Source organism: Periplaneta americana, chromosome 3 (genome assembly GCF_040183065.1).
Source record: "Periplaneta americana isolate PAMFEO1 chromosome 3, P.americana_PAMFEO1_priV1, whole genome shotgun sequence".
Taxonomy (NCBI): Eukaryota; Metazoa; Arthropoda; class Insecta; order Blattodea; family Blattidae; genus Periplaneta; species Periplaneta americana.
Window position 1 is genome coordinate 35,476,951 of NC_091119.1, and position 14,626 is coordinate 35,491,576.

General features: G+C 33.3%; 1 protein-coding gene across 2 annotated transcripts in view; it reads left to right on the plus strand.

The window, feature by feature from the left end:
• Positions 1 to 1,719, plus strand: part of LOC138695916 (oxysterol-binding protein-related protein 6-like) — a 123,169-nt gene extending 121,450 nt beyond the window's left edge. For both annotated transcript variants that reach the window (XM_069820278.1, XM_069820279.1), the window contains exon 19: positions 777 to 1,719. In XM_069820278.1, coding sequence (XP_069676379.1) covers positions 777 to 885 — 109 coding nt within the window. In that variant the 3' untranslated portion in view covers positions 886 to 1,719. The remainder of the gene's footprint in view (positions 1 to 776) is intronic.
• The last annotated feature ends 12,907 nt before the right edge of the window (positions 1,720 to 14,626 follow it).

A 14,626-nucleotide genomic window follows, 5' to 3' on the forward strand; every position in this document is an offset into this window, starting at 1 on the left:
TGACTGAATATACTAGACTGTGGTGGTACCATAGAGATGTATCTATGTGGTGTAAGCCCATAGACTTGAATGGAGATTATGTTGAAAAATGGGTTTATGTAGCCGAAGAGTCTTCGTCGTCGTTTTCCTAACAAGTATTAGGCCGAGTGGCCTGTTACGGTCTCAAACTAGAATTTTCAGTCCATCTCTTCTTTGGACGACCTAGAGATCTTTTGCCATGCAGATGGTAATGAAACAGTGCTTTTGGAATTCTGCATCAATCCATTCCTTCGAGATGACCCTTCCACTGAAGTTGATATTTGCTGATGAACTGCATAATGGGTTTTATTTGAAGTTCTTGCATTATGTCCTCATTTTTTTATGATCCCAGCGAGTATATCCAGCTGTTGCTGTCATGAACCTCATCTCACTTGCTGTTATTCTACTGACATCTTTATTCTTCACAGTCCACGCTTCACTACCATAGCTTAATACTGGCTGTGCTAAGGTTTTATGCAAGCCATTGAGTGTCATTTTCACATTGCTTTCACGTCTCAACAGAAACCTCGGATGTAGCCGAAGAGTTGAGGAATAAAGCTATGTATTTCAAACTAGAATGAAACAAACCTGCTGTGAGAAAAAAATTGTTGCATTACTTATTGAACATCCCTCGTATATTGACATCTGTATGATGCCCTTGTATCCAGAGCTGGATTATTCTGATCATATAAATTATGAAGAGAAATAGGAAAGAGCCACATGCTTGTCTACTCAGTACTGATGATATAATGTTTCAGCAAATGTATAAATATGGGTGGAGATGAAACGTGGGAGTACAACCACAAGTATTGGGAGTGCCGCAAGTCTCCAGGATTTGTCAACATGCAGTTCGAAGCACTGTGGTGACAGATGAAGCAGGCTTTGAGGTCTCTCCTGAATGCTCAAGCTGTGCTGTAAAGAGAGACTTGGATCAGTCTCCTTAAAGGTAGTATTTATAATCACCAAATCAAAAAAAAAAGGTTAAAAAAAACGAAAAATAATAATGTGTAAATATTGTTTTTTCTGTAATTTTAAAACTGTTGATTGTAGTTATGTTCATCTTGGCATTACGTCTTAATTGTTTTAAATAAATTTATATTCGTTGTAACTTTTAAGGAAACGCCATTGCTACAAGAGAATAGAAAGTCCAGGTCACTTGGTTGTGATCGTTATACGAGGGTTTTACAAGGCATAAGTAACATAATTTCCTTCCTCAAGAATGTTCAGTAGCAAGAGTTTGAAATCATACACAAGAAAGACGTGAACATGAACTTTTTCACTACATAATCTCCAGTTTATTAATACACTTGTCCCAATGGTTGATCAGTTCATAAATCCCAGTACTGAAGTCATCCATACCCAGACACATTACTAAACATTGCGCTGTATGATGAACTTTCTCATCTGTAGCGAAATGCATTGAGGAGACTGAACAAATAGCAATCTGAAAGTGCCAAGTCTGGGCTGTAAGTGAACTTGCGAATTTCTTAGAATTTTCAGCGTGAATTTCCGGTTTTTGTGTTGAATATTGACATTCAGATTATGCAGTGGTGTACAGTAATATTCTTAATTCCTCAAATAGAATAATGTTGGTTAATGGGTTTGGTTACCTGGACTTTTTCAGTACTTGTATTGGTAAACTGGGCAGTTAGAACAAATTCACTCGCAAATTTGAGGACTACATGGAGAAGTACTGTAATTAATTGTTCTCTTCTTTCTGTGTCTGATTTCAACTTTTCTGTTAAAACATTCTCGAAAAAAATACGTGTTATATTTTTTTCGGTAAAACCTCGTAATTAGCGTTACCTACACAGAGGTACTTAACAGTATTGCACTTTATTAGGATGTTCAGAATTGAAAGCACCTGGGAGTAATATTATCTTATAACGAGAAAGATAGTGTGGAATGAAGTTGGAAAGGATTTATGTATTCATTGACTTAGGATCATGAATATTGATAAATTTTATCTATTGTTGCGTTTGCTATATATTATTACACGAGAAACCTTAAAATTAGTCCCAGACAAAGCCTAACAGTAATTCTATTGAATTTGAGGGCTCTAAACATCTTGCATTCTTGAAAATGCAAGTAAAACTATTATATACTATTACATTATGTCTGGGTAGAGCCAGGCCTAAAAAGTTCTCTTTCCTATGCTTAAATAATTCCTTCCCTCTCATTCCCGTGGTTTTGTTATTGCCTGTATAGCGAATGTGAATCATTTGTAAATAAGTTTTAGTTTTGATAAGAATTCGCACGTAATCAAAGCCTATATGAAAAATAAGGCAGAATGGATAATTTCACATGCTTTTTGTATGGTTGAAGCAACTGCATTTTTAAATGCTGTAAAAGTTTGAAGCAAGAATTTTTATTATTATTTTTGGATTCGTTAATACAATAGCAGTGTTACTTTTTCCTTGCTGTAAATAATGAATCACAAAGTTAATTTTTTCTTACTTCCAAGTGTTAATGAATTTATAATTAAGTATCGTACTTAAATGTTTTACACTGTTGATATGAACAGTGTGAAAGCTGTCATTTTTGTGAAAGACACCTTCATTATGTATTTCAGTGGTAATTTGTTTGCACCAGAAATGTCTGAAGTCTTGATTCATTTTGATGAAAGAACAAAAATAATTTACTGGATTTTGCTTCTGTTATTTGTCACGTTTTTTCGTTACATTTTCAGTTACATTTCAAAACATATTCTTACCATTCTATCATTGCTCTAAAAACGTCTTGCATTATGTTTGCTCCAATGATCTCAGCTTCGTAGTAAGTCTGATGTGTAGATGACCAACACTATGACTTTTTGTTTTGTACATCATACCTTTATGAAGCCCCAAGAATGAAATTAGGGCTAACAAATCAGGAATAACTCACATCTCTTACCTATTCAGCTTTTTGGAAAGATTTAATTTGGATATTTTCTCACTATAATAGCCATCTTTTTTTTATCAGCTGACATGAAATAAATTAGCAATATAATTACTTCATCAAAATGGATGAAGACTGTTGGAATATAATACTCTTATTATTTCATACAGAATACTTAATCCTGTTTCTGACTGAATTAGAATGTATTATACATTTATTTTCTATCATGCACAAATTATTATTATTTTTATTTATATTATATTTCACTTAATAAAACAGATAGATTCTGTACTAACATGAATATTGAGTCCATTTTGGCAGTATTAGTTCTACATGCCGTATCATTCTGGTTCCCACACTTCCGAAATTATATGAACTTGTCCTTGAACTTAATGAGCCAACATTACTTACAATCATCTCTTGTCAAAATTCAAATTGCTTCTGATGTGAAAATAGAATAGAACAGTGTAGTTTAATAAAGAGTTAATTTTCAAATATGAAGACACATGGCTAAAACATAATATTTTGTGTTCATCTACCTGAACGAGCAATAACCATCTGAAATACGTGGGAAAGGAAAATTTTAAGAAAAATGTATGGCCCTATTTATGATAAGGGAGAGTGGAGAATTAAGACCAATTCTGAACTACAAAAACTATATAAAGATTCAAGTATTGTCACTGATATAAAAATTAGACGGCTGGAGTGGCTGGGCTACATTATCAGAATGGACAATAATAATATTCCTAAAAGATTACTAGATGCCACGCTAAGTGGTAAAAGAAAGAGCAGGAAGACCTAAACTACGATGGTTGGATGATGTTCAGGATGATCTAGTTAAAGCAGGAATTGAGAGATGGAGGCAGAGAGCCCTAGAGAGGGAAGATTGGGCGGCAATTCTTAAGGAGGTCAAGGCTAAACTAAAAGGGCTGTATGACCACAGATGATGATGATGATGATCAGTCATACATACATATACCGGTATTTGTGTTTCTTCATAAATTCCAGTTACAAACGTATTCCAATGGCAGTTATTTCATTCAGAATTGTAAACTTGAGTAGAGTATTACGCTGTGTTGAAATTAAGAAAGATTAGGTTAAATCATTAAATTTGTTTCAGTGTTCGTTATGATTCTATATATGAGAATCTAACCTATAAAATGAAAGGATTTTAAAAATAAATAATGCATAAATTGATGCGAAATTTTTGGGCTTTTGTATCATGTTCTAGATACAGAAACTTTCAATATTTTAGAAGTATGTGTTGGATCCATTATCAGGAAAGATCTGAAAAGGAGAATCTATCTGTTGGATTCATTACTAAGAGCAGGAACAAACATAAAATGCAATGTGTGATAGGTAGGTACCGGTATGTATAATAGTGCTGAGGAGGGACTGAACTATAGGAAGAAGAGTCGCCATTGATTATTTTCGAGAATTATTGCTAAGACTCCTTTAAGAGGAACAAAAACTTGATGAAAACAAATAAAGGAGAAAAACTGGGACAATTTAAAATAATTTTAGTAAGACTATTTACTCCTACCTACGATAGGTAGCAAAATCTGGTTACAAAAACGAGCTGTTTAACAGCTGTGAGGATCATCATGCTAACCACACAATACTTCTATTCTGGTTGGATGATCATCCACTTTTGCTTCGGCATACAGGTGTGAGGTCAACAGCCTGGTAATCAGTGTGGGCCCTTAAAGGGCTGTAGCGCCATGGATTATTATTATTTTATTTGTATTATTATTTTAGTTTTCTTCCATAGCTGTGGCAAGATTTTACAAACACATATGGTACAATATGTACAAGAATGTTGTCCCTGAGTGAGAGGTCCCTAAAGGATAAAGTTGAATACAGTAGCAGATTTTTTTATATTCCACCACGTGCTAAAATTTTGTGTCTCCAACGTTTTTGGAAGAGCATACATGTCTCATCTTTAACACAAATTGGTAGAATCTAAAAGAGATGTTAAGTTCAAACATACCGAGAAGTTTGCTTCTGAACACACTCACTGTGAAAGCCTAAAATCTCACAAAATAGAAAATTTATGAAGGCGAAGACAGTAAGTCATATTTTGTAGCATTTAGTAATAATAATAATAATCCGTGGCACTACAGCCCACGAAGAGCCAAGACCGACCAGCCAGATGCTGGTCTCATGGCCACATGCCGAAGTAGAAGCGGACGATCATCCAACCAGAATAGCGGTATCGTGTGGTTAGCATGATGAGCCTCCCAGCCGTTATAGCTGGTTTGCATAACTGAATTTCGCTACCTATTGTAGCTCCCCAAGTGCATAAAGATGCTGGGTGGGCACCGGTCCTATACACTAGCCGAAATTTCATGAGAATTCGAACCAGTGCGCATTCCATAACGCGAGCCCTAGGCAGGATGCCTTAGACATGACGGCATGGTGCAGGACGCAGCATTTAGTATTCTTTGAATTATGATTGGTCAGGTTATTCCCCCGTAGTATCTCCTTGGTAATTGAAATTAAAGAATATTAATTTGTTTGCGTTGTTATCTTGTTGATACAGTCTTAAATACGAGACAAGTTAGAGTGCATATTATTATTATTATTATTATTATTATTATTATTATTATTATTATTATTATTATTTTTTTTTTATATATATATATACTGTATCACAGCGGTCATCAAAACTCTGCACTCTCGGGCTAGCATCTCTTACCCGCGGACAAGACACAGCCCTAGCGTGCAGTCGTCGCTGCTGGCAGGTATGCTGTCTATCTATTCATTGTGCACAATGGACCAGAGTTCCTTACCCTTCATGCGCTCTACCCATTTCAGCAAGTGCTGACGACTACTGCTATATCATGTGACTTTATAACTACAGTAATAAAATCTAAAATGCAGAAACCTATATGAAATTTATTACGGAATAAGTAATGTATTTATTCTATAATCTAAATATTCGGGAGTCTTCACAAATTAAGAAAAAACTCCCTTCCATGTAGCACTTCTTTTTTCACATACCTCCTATATGGTATACAGTATATTAATGCATACTTTCACCATTTCTTACCATGAAATTAATTTCATTATACAAGAAACCACTTCTCCCATGCAGAGAATCCATATTCATCCAATTCATAGATTAATGTTAAGAAAAATATACATATCATTGTAGTAGACAGATATTAGTATCATAAAATAAAATCTGTCGACTCCTATCATCCCAAAATACAATCCGATCACATTTAATTGTGTTTCATTTTTAAAATAGATATAAAAGAAAAAGCAGCTTATGAATGAAATTTCTGGATAGAATGCTACGAAAATAAATAGTATTGAAACCAAGCTCCTTTGTCAAAACCTTGCTTATGAATATTACTTAAAATGGTTGAAATGATAGTATATAATATCATTTTTTACTTATTCTGATCACAAGGCTAAGTCAATTGAAAAGCCCATTCTGTAAACTGTAAAAGTGAGATACAATTTCGAAAAATAAACGTTTAAAATGGAATTTATCAGTGACTTTTACGATTTTTAAGATTTTAACTTTTTATTATTACCTGCTTAGAAATTAGAACATTTTAAAGGTATGTTACTCAGAATATTGCAGGACTCTTAAATTTGGTACTGTCACTTACTACAGTGTAGACACTGAAATCACCAAATCAGTTTTCCAGCATGATACTCGTTTAAAACTTGAGATAGGCAATGTAATTTATTGGTTGGTGTGCTATTTGACAAGGAATAGTCCATATATACTTAAGGTTTCATTCTTCTCTGTCCGTCCAACCACGTATGTGAAATATCTCGTCTTCCACTAACTTTATATTAGATAACTTTATATATACCTTAGCTCTTTTAAGAACATCATTAATCATTATGCAAATTTGGCTTTCAGGTAAATTTCCCTGTGAAGCAGACTTGAATAATTTCGAGGGAAAAATTGTTTTGGGGCCGGGTATCGATCAAGTGTGCTTCACAGGGAGCTATACCTGAAAGCCAGATGTGCATAATATATATGTCACTGTAGGTATGTTAACAAAAAATCACAATTCAAGTCACACAGAATTTGTGTACACTCAAAGTTAGGTTTCTGGCTCCTTGTCAGCCCACTTGAGTTGTGTGGATATAAAGGGAAAAATTGGGACAGTATCGGGTGTAGTTCCTGGGTAGCTCAGTCAGCAGAGCATTCATGCGCTAAGTGAAGGGTCCAGGGATCGATACCTGGCCCCAGAACAATTTTTTCCGTGAAATTAAAAAAATTATTCATCATTAATCATTGCAAAATTTGGTTAAATACAGTAATTAATAATGTCTTATGCTCTTAAAAATGCTTTGGCTAATAACGTAAGATAATAATTAAACTTAATATACATGTCGTATTTTATGTCTGTCGTTACCATATTAAAAAACCCATACCTTCGACTGTTCCACTGTTTCAGATTAATAAACACAAGACGTTTCGCTATACATATTGAAATTTGCAACTAGAAGTGTTTATTTTACCAGTACGTAAAACAATTAAAAGATCCTTGTTTGAGATTAAGTTGGATTAAATTCTGTAAAATTTATTTCGAATTTTGAAAGTTTTTAAGAGTAGGCCTGCTGTACCTAGTGTATAAATGTTTATAACTTTGCAACAGAGCACGGAAAACTACATTTAACATCATTGAAGAACTAAAATTTCATCGCAGACATTTCGATAAACTGAGTGATAGCTGACAGGCTTCTTAGAAGGTAAAGCAGATGGTTTTGACGCTGGTATATAAGTATCAGTAATATTACACCCCCATGAATTTTAAGAAAAACAGTTGTCAGTCACTGTACCTATATAATGCAACTGCAGTATCCTTGGATTTGCCAACGTGTCATTTTTTGGAAAGCCTAATTCATGCAAAATTATTTATTACCTTACAGTTTTTCTTCTTCTTCTTCTTCTTCTTCTTCTTCTTCTTGTTCTTCTTCTTCTTCTTCTTATTCTTCTTCTAATGGCGAACATTGGAGGTTAAGTCCATTTGTTGCCTAGCAATCCAATAGTGTATTGATGTTCCCTGCTAATTTTTTTTGTCAAGATCGGAACAGACTAGTGGGTGGTTGTTGTCCATTTTGCTGTTGGAATATCTGCATATGGTACATTCGTCAGATGAATATGTGCTAACTTTGTAGAGGTGAGCAACTAGCCAGATGTGTTCAGTGGCTAATCTGCAGGTAGCAGTAACTTTTTTCCTTGTTTGTTTTTATATTTTTCCCAAAAATTATTATTACTCCCTCTGTTCCAAAATATGGTATAGAAAGATGTCCCGTATTCCGTTCCAAAATATGGTATACATTTGTTGAAGTCCTCAGTAATATAATGTAACTTTAATACATCTTCTAGATACTTATTTGTTTGATAAATTAACATAAGAAAAACTAATAAATAAGGTACATTTCAATCTGTGTGATGTCAAATTAATAAAAGAAAAAACAAACATTGTTTTGAGAGAGGCAAATTGACATAAAAACTGAAATAAATTACAACCCGTTTTTATGTGACTGTTGTGCCTTAGATGTTCTATTCAACATTGACTGGTTGGTGTTACGTTTTCTGCAACAGGAACACCATAGCAGGTGCCCATTTGATTTCTGTTCATAATGAACTATTTAAATATTATAGTTTGACGCACACAGAAGACTGGAAACATTCATAACTGCACGTCTGATAGTCCCTTCACTACTGAACAGAATACCACACCCCAAAACATTTTTACCATATTTTGGAATGGAGGAATTATTATCATCATCATCATCATCATCATCATCATCATCATCATCATCATCACCCTCTTATGTTTGATTTTGGAGACTACAAATATTTACATACGGAATACTAAATAAATTTTACAAGAGAAAGAGTTCATCCAAAGGACTGGACTTGGGAAGAGTACCCAAAACGCTCATTGCATTTCCGCGTTGAATTGCAATACTTAAACGTTGACGCAAATAAGTAGTGCAACGACGATCACCAGTAATGGAGATCAAAATTTGGCCAATTTGAGATACCAAAACTTTAGCGTCATGACTCCAAGGACCAAAGGTCTCCACAGCAAAGGGGACAAAGATATAATTGTCTAAGAGATGAACATATTTATTGACTTTATTTTTCACGGCTAATTCAGCAGCAGATGGAGACTTGTGTTGTATTATGTTTCTGCTGTCTTTTTTTAAACTAACTGAATAGATTTTTTGTAAACTTTTCTATTGGCTGTTGTAGTTTGATTCCCTTTTTGGCAAGTAAATCAGATGTTTCGTTTCCTATTATTCCATTATGTGACGGTATCCACTAGGATATTATTATGTTTTGTATGGTTTTAATTTTCTTTTTTATTTCTTCTATGGGAGTTTTAAATGTTATTTATTACTGCTTGGAGTGCTGCCTTGGAATCGACTAAAAAGACCACTTTCTTTAATGCGTTTATTCTTAATTTTACAGTTTATATAAACCTAAAAATATTTTATTGTATCTTCAAGTTTCTTTTGTGAGTGAAATAGCTGCCAAAATCTAAAGTGAGCCATTCAATAAATGGATATAATAATAGAAGTAAATTTTTGATGGGCTGCAAGGATCTTATTTCAGATGTTGTGACAACCATTTCGAACCAATTTGACCTTCAGAAGTTTAGTTTATTTTGTGTATAAGATGACTTGTGTTGTCTTGATTCTTCATTTCTAGATACACTCTTTTAACACTTACGTAATCACTGATGAACGTTACTGAATATGTAATAACTACTTCACTGTGTTAATAATTAAATTTTGGTGGTAAATTATCTGGTTGACTACAGTGAAGTAGTTATTACGTTTTCAATTATGTTCATCAGTGATTATAAGTGTTAAAAGAATGTATCCAAGAATGGTAGTTTATTTTGTTGGCTGTTTGAAAGCGAAATTAAGTTATTATCAGTTGTACTAAGCAGCCACATTATCTTCTTGGTGCAGAGAATCAAACATTATCGTAGACACTGAAAATTTTAATGACAATTCCTTAACTGTCTTGGAATGTTGGAATTATTTTCCACAATCTTAATGATAAAGCATGAGATGATTGTAAAATGTAGGAACAAAAATGGTTTAGGTATTGTTATCTTGTGCCCATGCATTTGTGGAAGTGAGTGTTAATATGTTGTCCTGCAAATTGATATAATAATTATTATAGTGAATATTAGTACAAGCTTTTCTTTCCTATTATGTATGGTTTTCACTAATGGAGGGAGTATCTTTATGAACACAGTGACTCTGTTGTCTTTTATAGCACTGAGTCATTTGATGATAAATTGTAATCTGCTTTTACAGTTGAAAAGGAAAGTGTATTATCTTTTATTTACAGCAGATTCTATAAATGATTAACATTTTCCTGCACACATGCCTAGTATATTTGATTTTCTCAAAAATTGGTGGAGTTTTAATGTGATATTTCTTGCAAGGAAACTTGTACATCATTATCTGCCAACAAAATCATGTTTGTTTAATTTTTCTTTAAAAAATTCCGTGTTATTTTTTAACGAGAATGTACGGTATATTTAATACATATGTATATGCTAATTTACTTCCGTTTTTTTCATAGATATTTAAATGAAATTGTGCTGTCTTCAATTCCTCAGATGTCTTCTTAAATGTCCATTTTCATCATAAGTTACAAAGTTCTTCCAAAACTACTGAAATTGGGAAGCTGAAATTTCAAATTTCCATTTTATATGCCAATAACTTAAATTTAGGCTAGACTCAAACTTTTATCTTTGTATAGACAGAAAACAATAACAAAATTTGACGAAAGATGTTCACTTTTTTATATCGGAATTTGTTTCCAGTCTATTTCCCAAACGTCTATGCAGAAAACTTTAGTTCTGAAACACTGAGTACTTTGAAATAATTGGGAATTAAATCACCACGTCCGTTATATTTTTATATATTAATACAGTACGGAAACCAGACTAAAAAACGTAGATGAACAATAAATAAATTTTCGTTATCCTGTTTAAATTATGCATAATTCATTTCAAGAAAGAAACAGGGAAGAAGCCAGTAGGTAATAATTAATAAGAAAACATATCTTCCTGAATTTGTCTATTCAAATATTGCTAGTCCAATAATATTGTGAGAACTGATTGTACTGAGCACTACTCAGAATTTTTTAATCTGTAAAGAAATGTCAAACCCTTTGTCAAGAAAGTCCTTGAAATTTTTTGTTGAATATATCTCATTTTAACAGCACAAATACATGACTGCATCTACTACATTCGTTCAGCCTTCTGAACTTTACTAATATCTGAATATCTGCCTGATGTATGTTCACACTACATCAATTAAGAGTAGAAGACCGACACAGAGAAGGGCCCCCATCTCACTTTCTTCAAATCCCATGACGTTTGTAAAGAATTTCCCTTAATTTCTACAACATGAAACAAATATACCCACTGGATTTTTTTAGTAATTCATGTTAATTAATTTTTTACGTAATTCAACAATGATTCCAACAGTTTTATTAAGTAATACCAGCAAACATCTTTTTAGCATTTGTTTGTTTCACCACTTAAATCTGACTTTAAAACTGTTGAAATGTCCAATCCTTTAGCAGAATCAGTCTAAGCGTTTACTCCTAAAACACTTTAGAATTACGAGTGCTACATTACGAATTTGTCAAATTTAGACATGTGTGCATAACAACTGTATAAGCAGAAATTGGAATATGGTGAAAAGTTTCTGTAATGAAAACATTTTTGTTGTAATTTGTGTACTAGCATGCCTGTCACAAAAAATCATTCCTAGAAACACTTGTTCATTGTTGATTTTGACCATACACAATGAGATTCTTATGGTTATCCACCTAAGTTCCCGCATGCTGGCTCACTGCAGAGGATAGCATAAGAACCGAGACTATACCACGCAATTGCACTGAGAGTAGGGGAGAAGGGGACACATTTGAACAGTTTTTGTATTTACATTTTTTTATTTACATCCATTATCAATTTTTTGAACTTTAAATGGGATAGAATTATAAGATATTGCTTAATAAACAACTCAGAATTTTATATTCGCTGAAATTATATATATCTGAAACGTAAATAAGTCAGAAAAAACTCTTGTAACATGTTCAAAACTGCCCCATGTATGGAGGTATCTTTGAATAAGTACAGGACACTTTTGTACAATGTCCAAATCTTCTGTTAAAGTACTAGCAACCAGCAACTAAAACTTACCCTAGTACAAACCCTAGTAATGCCGCACTTCGATTATTGTGACCTTTTGTTAAGTGACCTAAGTTCTGAACTGTCAGACAAGTTACAGCGAGCTCAGAATATGTGCGTCAGATACGTGTGCAACATCAGACGATATGACCACATATCACCATCCTTCACAAGTCTTTCGTGGCTCCGACTTAAAGAACGTAGAACTATACACTCTTTGTCTTTACTCTTTCGAATTCTGCATACATCAACATCAAATTACCTTTCGTCTCGTTTCTCTTATCTATACTCTAACCACGACGTAAATACCAGATCACTTATCTGTGGCACGCTAAGTATACCTCTTCATAGAATATCTTGTTATTCATTCATCTTTTACAATATCCAGCTCGCGTCAATGGAATTCCTTGTCACAAAGTATTAGGGGCTGCAAGACAATAAACACCTTTAAGAACAGCTTAAAAGATAACCTTATTAGCATTTCACTCTAGTCATACTGATTTAAACTATAACTGACTACATTGTTACTTCTTTCTTTAGACATCATCCTGATAGTGCTGTATTTTCAAAACTGTCTCATAATAATCTCTTTCTATTATATAATATTATTTGAAATATATTAACATTCTATGTATTTTAGCTTAATTCTGCTACACAGTTTATTTCAGTGTTTAATTAATAGTTCATAGTATTTTGTTGTTTAATTCGTAAATAACTCTTGTATACATGTAACTCTCATCTAAATCAAATTGTTGAATTCTTTGTAAGTTCATGCATATGTATGTATACTTTTTGCTGATTGAGTGGAAGAGAAGGCCTTACGGCCTTAACTCTGCCAGCTAAAATAAATCATTATTATTATTATTATTAACTCTAAAAAATTTCATGTCAAGAGCACTACTATGGTTACATTATTTTTTTTTTTTTTAACTATTGAAGTCCACATCAAAGTGTTTCATTGTCACAGTGCGAGCACTTTCTCCTGAATTCTCTGGTTGTGTGATTTTCATGACAATATCACTTTTCTTTGTCTTACTGCAGTCTTCAGTTTTAGGATATATATATAAAGTTCCACTTTGTCGAAACCTCTACATAAACCTGACATTGTCCATCTATCTCTTCTGCTTTTCCAATACAGAGAACTTTAATTTCCTTTGTTGCATATTATGTCAGAAAAAAAATTTCCTCGGTGTCATTTCTTTCTACGGCTACTATATCTCGTAGAGTTCCACATAAACCTGACATTGTAGATGTACTCTTGACAGACTGGCATTCTCAGATTTTCTTATTCTGAGTTGTCATGTAGCTTCATGAAGCCCTAAACTCAGTCAATTCCAGCAATTCTGTTATTATTCCATATTATAGGCGGAGAGAGAACCGTTTCCTTGGAGGGGCAAAGCAAAACCATAGAATCCCCATATAACGAGGTTATGGGGGACATCATTTACCTCGTTCCCCCCCCCCCCATTATAGCGTGACAGTATATCGGAATATGATCATTTAATAAACGTATTTTCGGTGGGCATGTTTCTTATAGCGTTACATCCATATTCACGATGTTTCGGACCGAGTTGTATTGGGCTTGAACTACAGATCAACTACAAATTGTAATAGGGTATAACTTAAAATAATCTGCCTCTTTTTTTCTCTCATACAAAAAAATATTAATGTATCAATAGAAGTACGTAACAATTCTAACAAACATTTTTATATGAAACTTATCTTCCTGAAGATATCATATGAAATGTAAACTGTAATTATTTTATTTAATCTCGTCTTTAAGTTTACATATTATACATGGATCACTTTTCTTTTTTCCGCATAGTTGTGCAGTATGTTATTCATATTTCTCCAAGTGGCAGCCTGAATACCTGCAGACTTCTAACACATGAGTACAGGCTATTACAAAAGAAAAATTACAGTGCTTGCATTCCTCAAATGAGGTATAGAAATTCTTATACATTCAGAAATTTAAAATAAATATAGTCCACATGATCTGAAGACATTAATATTCATAAATTTAAGCACAGAAACTTAATCATAAACAAAAGCAAAAAAGATCTTTTGAATTTAATATTTTCAAACGTTAATAGAAAAAAAAAAAGGGTTCAGAGAAGTTTGGGGGGACAGTGCCTCCCCATGCTCCCCCATAATTCCGCCTGTGTCCAATGCTTTGGTATACTTGCAAGCTAAAGGATGACCATAATCATATGCTAATGGAGAACATTTCAAGCACTTAGCGTAAGTCAGATTAACTTTTTTAATTTATTTCATTTATTAACAATAGCGGTTCCTTCTTTTTTTTTTTTTTTTCTATGTGTGCGCATTATATAGTTGGTTTTTTTTTCTACATTTGAGTGTGTGGTATAGTCTTGGCTTTTTATGCTATTGCTTGCTAAAGGCTGGTTCAAAATAAACTAAGAACGGAAACGAGAACGAGAACGGAAATGTTAAAATAAATGTATTTAAATGTGAGTATTCATAATTAACTATTGTGAATGCTCACATTTAAATATGTTTAT